The sequence below is a fragment of the Amblyomma maculatum genome, chromosome 4 (assembly GCF_055883805.1).
Source record: "Amblyomma maculatum isolate TAMU_Amacu chromosome 4, ASM5588380v1, whole genome shotgun sequence".
Lineage (NCBI taxonomy): Eukaryota > Metazoa > Arthropoda > Arachnida > Ixodida > Ixodidae > Amblyomma > Amblyomma maculatum.
The window spans coordinates 23,233,179-23,245,109 of NC_139347.1; the positions used below are offsets into that span (position 1 = coordinate 23,233,179).

General features: G+C 48.5%; 1 protein-coding gene across 1 annotated transcript; it reads right to left on the reverse strand.

Moving 5' to 3' along the window:
* Positions 1-5,584: 5,584 nt before the first annotated feature.
* On the reverse strand, positions 5,585-11,147 carry LOC146190497 (neprilysin-1-like). Its single transcript, XM_084600180.1, has 2 exons — positions 10,932-11,147; positions 5,585-7,759 (listed from the first exon to the last, which is right to left on the reverse strand). The coding sequence occupies exons 1-2, from the start codon at positions 11,145-11,147 to the stop codon at positions 5,585-5,587; spliced, it is 2,391 nt and encodes a 796-aa protein (XP_084456306.1).
* Positions 11,148-11,931: the final 784 nt, after the last annotated feature.

Genomic DNA, 11,931 nt, shown 5'->3' on the forward strand with positions numbered 1-11,931 from the left:
GCAAATCACGCTCTTTCCCACTCGTTCACGTTCAAACAGTTCAAATTTTCCGCCACCTTCAGTTAGGCCCACCTCACCAGAAGTCGAGTACCACGGGAAGGCTAATGTCGACATTAGCCTTCCCGGCTATTTCAACGTCTGCCTTAATTGACTCTAAGCGAACGCGATGGCATCCTCGAGGCGCTGCAGATGAAGTTATGTGATGTTAGGAAGATAGTGAGAGTCCGGAAAGCGTGGCGTGACATGGTATATAGGGTCACGAAGAGTCGGACACGACTGAACGACTGAACTGAACTGAATTAACCTACACCAACCACCTTGTCACTTGCGCAACTTTCCTTGACGCTTCCGATGGTACCATTCTTTTTCCGATATACCAACTACTTCCCTTTTTACAGCTCTGAGAAAGGCATAATCACGCGAAACCCCCCTACATACCTATGCAATGCTTTCGCATTTAAAGAAATAACGGTTATGCTTTGGTAGTAGTAGTAGTAAAAGACTTTATTGAGGCGCAACACTTAGGCGCCTAATACATCGATGGCCTGCTGGACGAGCAGGCGCTGTTCTTCTTCACCCTCAGCACGAAGCCAGTCCACCCTGGTCCAATAGTATGGGAGGGGGTGGAAAAGAATCCCGATTGCAATGCAACCGGACATGAAAATAGGCAGTGTGAAAGGTTGGCATAAGGGGAAGGGCAGTTGGGGCATGATTGATCACGACGGAATTTGTAGAGATATAGCCGTGCAGGGGTTATGAGTGTGTTCAACTGTATTTGCCGAAGTATATGAGCCTCCCGAACGGAAAGATTAGGATGAGGGTCGCGGTAGAGCTTGCGGTCTAATCGAGCAGCATTGTAATATTCGCTGATGGTGGCGCGAAGAGACAGTCTCGACCCGCCCTCCAAGGATCTTGGCCAGGGGATTAACGGTGCCCGGTTACGAGTTTCAGGGGCGAGCTTGTTCGCCAGCTCATTGCCGTCAATCCCTGAGTGTCCAGGGATCCATCGGAGGAAGGCGGGGCACGGCTGCAGCGCAACAAGTGCAACCTCGAGCTCTGTGGACCGATGACGTGTTAGACGTTTAGATTGAATGACACGGATAGCAGCCTGGGAGTCGGTGTATATAATATACTGAGGCGCAGGGGGGAGAGAATGGAAACTTTGAATGGCATGAATGATGGAATATGTTTGCTAGGGCGTCATGTTTCATTCCCTTTTCGCTCAATCGCCTCAAGGCTAGTGTCTCTCAGTGCGTCTCATACGTCAAATCGCTATCCGTTATTCGGGTATGAAGGAATGTGATCTCGTCCGCATGGTCCAGGCTTTTGTCATTGGTGGAATTAGCTACGAGCTACCTTAGTTCAAACTTGGCTTAGCAGAAACACGTGTTGATTGCCTGATAAGACAGGCGTTCAAGTTCGCACTTAGCCTCCTCCATAAATACCTCCACGAAGCACTCTGTGCCCTCGAAGTCTACAGCACTCTTAACGAGTTAGGAGAGGCCCCCCTCACATCTTAATACGAACGGCTAACCCACGCTAACGGCTAACGGACGCTTTATCCTTGACGCTCTATGAATCGGGTACCCCGCAACAAGGCAGGGCAAATTGTCACTTCCAATGAGCCTGCGAACTCACTTGAAAATCCTACCTCTCCCGAAGAATATGCAACCTGAATTTCAATCAGACAGGCAAGTAGAAAGAGCCAAAGCTATACACAAGCAATACCATGTCCAAACAAGACGTGGTATATGTCGATGCAGCCGACCACGCGGACCGTAATGCATTCACAATTGTGACGGTAAATTATCACGGCCAACAACTCACGGCCGGGGTCATTACCAACGACCCGGAGGAGGCGAAGGAGGTTGCGATCGCCCTAGTGATAAGTTCAACCTCAGCCTTACGTATAATTAGGGACTCGAAAAATGCAATAATAAATTACAGAAAATGCAGGATATCCCCTAGAGCACTAAACTTGCTGCCTGTCTCTCAAATGGCTCACCGTCCAATACAGCCGATCTGGACACCAGCACATTCTTCCCTTCCGGTTAATGAGGCTGCCCACAATTTCGCCCGAGGACTCGTCAGCCGGGCGACGGGACAATCCCTCATGAGGTCGGCGAGGAAACGTATGGTTTCCAAGCAAGAAATTACACTGCACTTCCGTCAAACACATACCCTATACTCTCCGGGACACAAATCTCTCACAAAGGCACAGGAGGTAATGTGGCGTAAATAAGACACATTCCTTTACAAATCCAGTCATCTACGCCCATGCATACCCTACATTATACACCCCTCACTGTAACTTATGCCACCAGAGGGCCAACGTACACCCCATACTATGGACATGCCCATGTGACCAACCTCCGCGGCATTTTCAGCTCTCCATCTGCGAGCAGTGGGAGGCCGCTATGTTCAGCTGGGACCCGCTAATCCAGCTACGGACCATCGAGCGTGCAACCCAAGTCGCCTGAGCACAAGGGCCCCTAGCCACCTAGTGCGGAAGCCCCAGCCTGCCTGTCTTCCTCAGTTAATACAAGTTTATCCTCCTCCTCCTCCTCCTCCTCCTCCTCATGCAGTTACAATGCTCGGCAGCGTGTACGCAAGAAACTTTATATATAGGCGGGCCAGGGGATGCCGACGGGTTCGTTTAGGCCGGCGTGCGTATCTGCTAGGATGTCGCTACCATGCTACCATCCTCCTCCTCTTTGTAGTCGGCGCAGCAACAGAACACCTGTGGAATGGTGCAATTGGTTGCCATGGTAACGGAACATGGGCACTGCCGCTCCTTTCTAGGCACCTCAAAATGCGCGAAGGGTAGCGTAGTGTAGCTTTCGCTACAAAAATTGTTGGGGGTTTAGCAGGGCTTGAACCTAGTGGTACCGTGCGCGAGAGTTGTGCGCGAGATGTGCGCGCGATCTTAGCATGGGGTGAGTGCATCGGATATTGGCGCTGGTGTGTCACTTGTCAGTCACTTGCCAGTCACTTGTCAGTCACTTGTCAGTTGGAGGAGGGTGAAGGGTGGCTGTTCCTGGCCCTGATGGGGCTGGGACAGGTAGGTCACTGCCGCTTGCGGCGGGGGCTAGCCTGCCACCGAATTTTATCTGTTGTAGGCCGTCATTGCACCCGCCACTGCTTCGGTGGTGGATGACGGCTGTTGTTGCGGCGCGCGTCTTTCTCTCCCTCTTCTTTTTCTTTCTTTATTTTCTCTTCTGTCCGCACGAGGCAGCGGAGGTGGCTCAGCTACAGAGCCAGTAGCAGGCCCGTGCATTTTCTTTTCCTTCTTTCTACAGCCACAACACCAACAACACAATCATTCTGATAATGACAGCGGAAAAATATTATCCTGTCTTCACCAAAAATATAGAACCTAATCCCTCGGATCCCCAGCCGAGCGCTTTAACCAACTGCCCCCGGCCCGGGATTGTGATCGCTCATCATAATACTCCTTACCTAGCATGAGAATGATGGTAGCGACGACAATGACGCTGCAATGAATGATAATGATGACAGTAGCAATGATAATGACGGTTCATATTGTTAATTATGAGAGCAAACGTGATTTACCGTGTGCAGCAGCAACGCTCCGGCTTTCGCATTTCTGCAGTGTAGATTCCACAATGCTCTAAAAATTCTTGTTCATATTTTATAGACAACCATCATGTTTGTAAACAAAGGTGGCGACCCAATCGGCAGCGACGAGGGTGTAGGTACTAGAGCACCATAGTGCAGGCAAAAACGCGGCGTGCCTACACGGCGCCAAGCGACGCTGCCTTGGAAACCAACTCATGGGTGCAAATATTTCGAACTGTGCGCGTCTTTTGTGTTAAGAAATGGTTCTGTGCATTCTTAGAAAGTGGTTTTGAAATTTTTCAGCCCATTCTTCTACAGATGCAGTTATTACACAGAGTGCTGTACCAGCTTTATTTTCTGTGGCAAAAATATCGTGGCTCCGGTGGGCGACTGAAAAAGTGACTGGTTAAATTAAATGAAACGAGAAGGCGCAAGGTATAAGCACAAGTCGTCTACATTTGTCAACTTCCGGGCAACCAGTCTTACCACCATGTATTCGTAGTATAGCGATGCCGCAAGAGAGGAGGGTCTGTAGGACAAGGCCGCGAAGCGCTAAGACACGGCTTCGCTTTCCATGCGATGAGCGTCCCTGTAAAGGAAAGTGACATCGTGCAGCAGTGAGGTCGTTTACCTCTGAAGCCCAATTTCGCTTTGACCAATAACTAAAATAACGTTTCATCGCTAGGGGGTTTCGAACCAAGGGCGATGCAGTCAGATTCTGCTGCGCTAGGCTACTACATCGCCTCGGCGGTTTCTTGTCTTGCCAAACTGCCAGAGTTCCATGCGGCGCTAAGGATGTTGGAGGTCATCTCCTCTGATAAAGTTTCACTAAAGCTGAGGATCGAAGACATTCATTCTGAATGCATGGCTGTATTTTGACTCCTGGCCTCCAAGGTCCGCAAGACCAGCGACAGCTGCTCTGGCGGACCTGCATGATCGCTGCTGCATATGGAGCCCGGGAATAAGAGCTCAACTCGGGAAAATAGGAAAACTATTGAATAAATGTTTTGACTCCTCCTCCTTCTACTCCCCCAAGTGGCCCAGAAAGGGCACAATTTTACTGCTGGCAATTTTCCGGTTCCAGAGGTCAGCCAGATTACGTCGTCTCTTACTCGACACATGTTACCAACGCCTAACGCATCATTGGAAGGTCTGTTCTCATAAATCTCGGCTGCTTGAGGTGCTAAGTGTTTTTGCGGTGCACAGTTCCTCGCCTGAATTTAACAGTTCTCAGGAAGTCCCATCCACAGAACATTTCTTCTGTTGCCGGCTATTGCCACTTAAGGGGAGAACTAAAACTAGAGGTCCCTCTCTCAATGTTATGTCTCCTCCTGTGAAACCCAGTTTACTTTTATTTCAGATTAGCGTTAGTACCATTTGTGGAAACTTTCTTGACTACATAGTTGGAACTGCTGTTTTCCTTGTTAACTATTAAATGTTCCAGGCGCGAGATACTGGTATAAGGTGTTCTTCACGATTCTTGAGCGTTAAGTTTAATTAAGCTTGAATTGTTTTTAATCGCACTACTGTACATTCCGATTTCATGTCCAACCTTTTCTCGGAATAGTCCATGCGATTTAGCTTGGAATTCGCCGCCACACTAGGATGTGGTGGCAAAATACCTCGAAATACGGCTAACTTGTTACCTTTTTAGAGATTCTTCACTGTGCTAAATTAAAGAAAGCGCAACCTAGCATTTGCTCGTTCCGATCGCTTCTTAGTTTCCTAATCGTTTTTTATTACTGTTTACAAACCAAACATCGTCCAAGGCTTCTGCCAACAAGTATGTATGGCGACATGTCTCTAGCACATTACTTTTTAAGAAAAGAAAAATTATACGCAGTCAAGTCCACCGGCCGATATCTAATAATAACGCCCTGAGAAATATTTAAAAAAACACACATCGTTAAACCAGTTGGATAGCTTGTGTCGCAAATCATTGTACTGCTCACTTCACTCATAAAACAGAATCCTGGCTACAGCCAATGAGCAGAGAGTAAACGCGCTATAAGCTGGTCTTGGTAGCAGCGTAGAAAGCCCGCGGACATTGAATTTGGGGCCGCATGGCTGAACCGCGATGGCAAGAAAATGCCTTGGCAAAGTTGGCGTCGTGTCTTAACGGCAGATTGCAGTAAGCCTCAGCCACATCGGCGCCTTCTCCACACGACCACAGACAGCCGAAGATGAAGAATAACTCCAGCTCCGACAAGTTCTGGTAATTATCTAGAACGGTCGCCTTGCCTCTGTATTGTGTCTGACCTCTGTAAGCTTCCCACAGGACAGCCCAAGACAGCATCGCGTAACTGACTCCTTTCTTGATGGCAGACTTGTTTCGATGGTCGTCTCTTATCGCAGCTGCCATGCAATGCCATGCGTCTTCTATTTCGGCCAGTATTGCGTCCTTACAAATTCCTTCGCTGAGTATATCAGAGAGAAGTTTTCCGACTAAACGGGAGCCTAATCCAGCGATCTTGATGGTGTTGGGCGCACTCAGTGCGTACCACGGCGAATCGAGGTAACTTGCTTCGAGAGGCTCGTTCCACGTATGGCTGACATCTTTTCGAAAGGCATCGGCGAAATTTTCCAGCCTGTTATGCTCCTCATTCAGGGTGGATGTTGCTGACGCCATGATTATCCAGTTTTTCATAGCGCTTAATTTCATTTCGGGGTAGCGCGCGTAGATCTCCTCGAAGTGCTCAGGACTCGAGCGTCTGAAAAGGCGCGTGTATGCGTCTGCTGCCCGAGAAACGGCGTCATTGGTGCAGTTGATCTTCAACAGCGGTGATTTGGTACGTGAAATAATGTGGCCAAGGGAGAGACCGACAACTTGCATGAGCTTGCCGACGTCCTCTCTCACTTCCGTCGTGACGATGTCGCTCAAATAAAGGTACTGGAGGGCATAGTGAAAGATGGAGTCACTGTTGGCAAAGCAGAACTCCCTGTGACTGTCCAGAACATGAGAGCCTGGCCGTTCCGCCGCTATGGCGCGTCCGCTGGTGAATGAAATAAGGGCCTGGACACACAGCCAGTCGTAGAGTTCAGCAAAGTCAGTTACACCGAGTTCTTTATAGAGGTCAAACACAGCCCGAAAGTAATGCCTGCCGAGCACCATGACAGCGTGATCGCCATCCATCGATATGTTGAGATACCTTTGGAGTACCTCAAGCCAGCGTTCTTTTGAGATGGTCGGCGTAATGTGCTGAAAATTCGTTACGTTGGTGAGCCAAGGGTCTTTTCTTTTGGAGTCTTGACGGAGCACTGAAGTATTCAGGAATGATATCAACACTGATTCTAACCGCCGTACCTTGTTGAATCTATCTACGAAGTAGGACAGGTCATCGCTCTGTGAGAAACCGTCGTAAACGGCGCGGAAAAACTCTTCGTATTCCTTGAACTTCATGCTTTTGATACGTAGCCTGCTCGCCCCGAGAACTGTAGCAACGTTTTCCGGCTTTTTAATGACAATCCGTTGGTTGATAGCGCGTTCCACTGTGACTCCCATAAGCACGGGTATCTTTACAACCGTTGACATGTAGAGCATGCGTTCGAGCACGTCTGTCGATGGTGAGTTTTCTGCGGTCCTATAGGGCCACATGATGCCGCCTTCTGCCAGAACTTTCCTGACGTCAGCAGATTGATCATCTGATGCTGCGACAATGTCGTCGCATGCAACCAGGTGTCTCGCGGCCTTCTGCACAGCCGTCTGCTTCTTAGATACGGGATCGAATGGGATGCGAACGCGTTTGGCACGTCTAGTCACGTTGTCGAGGAAGGCGGAAGTTAGGACTTGAGCAACGGTCCGCCCTGGGTGTGTCCGATACCATGAACCACACACGTACGCATGAAAATTGTCGCAAGGTTGGGCTCGCTCATCGAGGGAGTCCTTAAGCAACGCACCCATCCGGCTGCAAGCGTCGTCGCCACATCGGGCGACACGTAGCGACGCGGTGTCCTGGATCCTGAAACGCCGGCTGACGTCGCCGCCCCTGGCTGAGTTCCTGGCCAGCAGCCCTGCCGAGAAAATGACGAGCAGTGCACCAATGACGAACACGGTCGATGCGAACAGCAGGCAAGTTCTGGCGGGGCTCCGCTGCGCGAATCGGAGCAACGAAGTGGTGGCCAAGGTCCGCCGTAAGCCATATCCGCCCGTGCTCACCGAAGTTCCGTCGACATGCATACCCTGGGAGAGAAAGCGTGGAATGGCGTTGAGCAACGGGAAATGTTTAATTTTTAGTGTTTTAAACTAAGGAGTTTTGCAAAATCATGAATGCAGACAGAAAATGCGTGGCTCGATTACGTCTGTGCCATCCTCAGAAGTGTTAGCATGGGGTTAATACAATCGCGTATGCTAAACAGGTCATCAACACTGTGTGAACGAACAGAAATAGCCGTACGAAAATATCAATATCTGGTAATCTCCAGCAGGTTATTATTTCGCAATTTCTGTTTTACGGCTGGTCTCTCCAGAACTGTGAAGGCACCGTCCTCTTTTTTTCAGAGGGCCGAAGTGGAATGGATAACTAGTGAGACTTCGTCGTTGAAGGTGTGTTCCGCTATATATTTGGCACTGGTCTTTCCTCGTTTTTAATGTTCTCCGGAATTCTCAACTGGCACATTTTTTCACCATGAACGCAGTTCTTCTCACACACTATAAAATTTCATTACACTATAATCAATATATTCACACATGCCCTTTTGGGAGTATTATAGTTTACTGCTGTTAACGACCTTGGTGTCGTTGAAAACGTGCCCCATCGGTTTTGTAAGGAAGTCCTAAACAGCCAATGTTAGCGAAGGAAAAATTTTAAGACAGGAAGTTTGCGGCTAATCTAACGACTGGACCACTGCTTTAGCATTGTTACATTGCAAGAAACGTCCAAAGCTTGTAAAATTGATGGCACGTCTTCCGCTTCATCTTTGTATAATCAGCTGGTAGCAGTATTTTCATAACCGCAGCTTACAATATTCCACAGTTACTTCACATATAAACCCGATGCTCCAGAAAGCTTCATTTGCTTTGCTCCTGCTTTCAGTGTTACATTGCAATGTTTAGTAGTGGACATAACCTATTCTACAGAGCCCTTCCAAAACACCGCTGACGCCTGTTTTGCAGCTGTTTCTAAGTCCTGCGATGTTCCACGTATTGGCTGACCGAAAACTAGCACTTAAAGTAGTTTTTCAAAGCACGTCCTATTCAGGGAGGAAGATAAGCTCGAGAAGTGTGTGCTCTACGGTAATGCGATTTGCCGCGGTCAGGGCTACGTGGGACTATGGAGATGAAAACCAGGTGAAGTGCTTACAACGGCGCAGCTACTGTGTAGCCTAAGCACTTGATGATGCTCCCGCTATAACACTGTCAAGATGTAAGACTGCCGAATGACATGTGCGATGCTTCACCACCACTTCACCGTACTCGGACCACACTGGAAGACCTCTTTCCAAAAAATGCGACTCCCCAGCTCTGCAGAATTATTACACGCAGTGTGAAGTAAACACATCGGGACAATACCAGACAACTTTAAAAGTCTATTCACACTTGCGACTAGATGAGGACGCGCGACTGGCCAGAGGAGAGGAGCTCGCCACTACCGATATTCACACTTGCGACAGTCGCCTTCTCGTTCTGTTCTCGTTCCGAACGAGTTGGGAGTAGGAGAGCTGCTGGGCGATGACAGTGAACGTCGGTAGCTGCCGCTTGCCAGACACTTCAGCTTTTTCAGGCGAGCCGGTACGCATGCCGCGCTCTCGTGTTTCCAGGAGAACGCCGACTACGAATAGGCAATGTCAATCACCGTGGTGTCAATATAAAATGTTGCACCTGCGTGAAAAACCCATTTCTCAAAAGTTCATGGTACTTACCGGATAGTCCGAATATCTTTCCAATCTCCTCCCAGGCCATATCCTATCTCCCTGCTTTTGAATTCCGGGTGCCGTTTGTTGAAAAGGTAGAGGTATTCTTTAATTGCATTGAGAAGGTGCTCGTTCGAGTACTCCAGGACCTCGCTGATTGGTGAAATGGCTTGCAACTAGTAGTCGCGCGACTGAAAATTCGAGCAGTGTCCGATCGTCCCGCGGCAGTCGCTTTTCGACCGATGCGACCATTTGCGACTGTCGCTTTTCGACCAAAACGGTCGCGCGACCGCTGCTAGTCGCAAGTGTGAACGGGCCTTAAGAGGCATGAAGCGAGCAGAGTTGGTTTAGGATGAAGCGCTAGTAGATTTCGTCTCAGCTGAGACAAGATGAGCTGGACATAGGCGGAACATGTGATGAAGATAAAAGACAACAGTTGGTACCCTAAAACAGCATAGCGGATACAAAGAGAAGTGCAGCGTAACAGGGGAGACAGAGTGTATAGATTGGTATATGAGATTAAACGGGCACTACGACATTATAATTGGCACTGTTAATGTAGGTCAAATAGAGTCTCACGCATACCAGACATCAGTGCAAAACGAAATAATAAATATCAAAGCATGTACGCTATTGCACTTGCAAAAATTCCAAGCAGAAAGGTCGAATGAAAACGCCTTTCAATGACACAGTAAAAAGAATCTCCCTAGCTGAAGCTTTAAGGCGCACCTGATTCTCCCAACCTCACTTCCTGTTCTGCCTTCCTTTTCATATTTCTGGCTGAGACGTGTTGTGGTGTCCACTGGCTATTATTTGTTGACCCCACCTTCTCGGTTCGGCTGGCGCTCGGCTTGGTTGAACTGTGAGGCCAAATATAAGTGTCACAGCTAGCTTTATTCTTAACGGTTCCTGCTCGGTTTCGCGCCTTCGTTTCAGTTCTTGTTCCCAGAAAAACCTTTATATAAGTCGCACACGTTATATTTTAGTTCCAATTTGTGAGTAAAAAAGAACTGAGTACACACTGGATGCCCAACAAATCAGAAAGATTGTGCCCAAATCGTATGTCACCCCGTTTGCGCTGCTGACGTTCGCCACTGCATTCCGACACCATTGACGTAAAACGAACATTTCCGAATAATTTCGAAGATCTCCTTAGCCGATCGGCAAATAAACACAGGGACAATGAAGGCTTCGGTATGGCATAAATGGTAAGGGAGTTAACAGCCAGAGACACGAAGGAAAGCATTAGGGGTATTTTTTCTTTTTGCATTAATGCGAAGTATTAAATAAACGCGGATGTAGTTGACTAGAAAGCAGAAAAACTAAACAATGCCCTCCGGAGGGATCTAAACCCACGACCTCCAATTTTGGCGTATGCCTCCAAGTTTGGCGACCTCTATGTTTGCAGCTACAGTGGCGACTTTTTAAGCTTCCACATTCTTAAGTATTTATATAGTGTGTAACCTATCCTTAAGGAAGGCAGCAGTGTTCCGTACCCTCACCGCATCCTGGTCGTGATCCACCGGCAAAGACAGGTCGTTTCGTTCGCCGCCAACTCCTTGCAAGGAGCGGCAACGCTCGCTCGTCGCCAAACCGGCTCCAGCGCCGGAATGCGTCGTGTCCAACGAGGCCGCCTTGTGAAAGTGCACCGGAAAGTGCGACGGCAGTCCTGGCCAGGCTTCTTCGGTTGCGACCCGGCTCTGCGGATGGCTGGTCATGGTGACCACTTGAAATCGCGGGTCACGACGCCGAGCAGGCTTCGATGAATTCGAATCCTAGACAACAATCACGTTATAAGTAAGTGTTCAGGGAAAACAAAGTTGCCTGTAAACACAAAAGAAGAGCCGTCCTGACAAAATAAACTGGTAACATTTTGTTAAGGTATCTATACTAGCCACAAGCAAACCCCTGGCATGTAAGTGAAAAATCATAATAACAGTTTAAGCGGAACAGTGAGTCACTGTCGAATGGTGTAAAAACGCCTGTCTACCACAGAATCCGGATTTCTAGGCCTTACACGCTAAGGCTGACACCGTAGCAAAGGTAGCGCCCGTGTAAAAATGTTCGGTGGTAAGAACGCTTTAAATATAAGTATAAAGGATTTATTGCAACGATGATTGAAACTGAGCCCCGCCGCAACCCCGCAGCAACTGAAGACTTCCTCGTAAGCATACAAAGACTCAGGGCTATGTTACGTGGTGTGGGCTGCACATAGTGCAATGCGGCGACATATATGCGCGAAGGCCAACACATTCATCGCGTACTCTTTTGACCTACACTCCATATCTACAGATGCGCATCATGCTCCGCAGTAAATTACCTTCCCTTCTTGACCGGAGCGTCAGACTCGCCTGCTTACTGCTTCTTCTTCTTCTTCTTCTTCTTCTTCCTTGATATTTGGCACATACCCACGAAGGGGGATTGGCCAGGGTTCAGTGTGGACTGCCAAATGTCCTACACAAACTGAATTAGTGTAATAAAGTAATTGACAACTAAACAAAA

Excerpts from the sequence above, each read along its gene's own strand:
- LOC146190497 (XM_084600180.1), bottom strand. The coding sequence starts at position 11,147 with ATGACCAGCCATCCGCAGAGCCGGGTCGCAACCGAAGAAGCCTGGCCA. Across the intron at positions 7,760-10,931 it reads TGGATCACGACCAGGATGCG|GGTATGCATGTCGACGGAAC; the intron begins GTGAGGGTACGG and ends TTTCTCTCCCAG.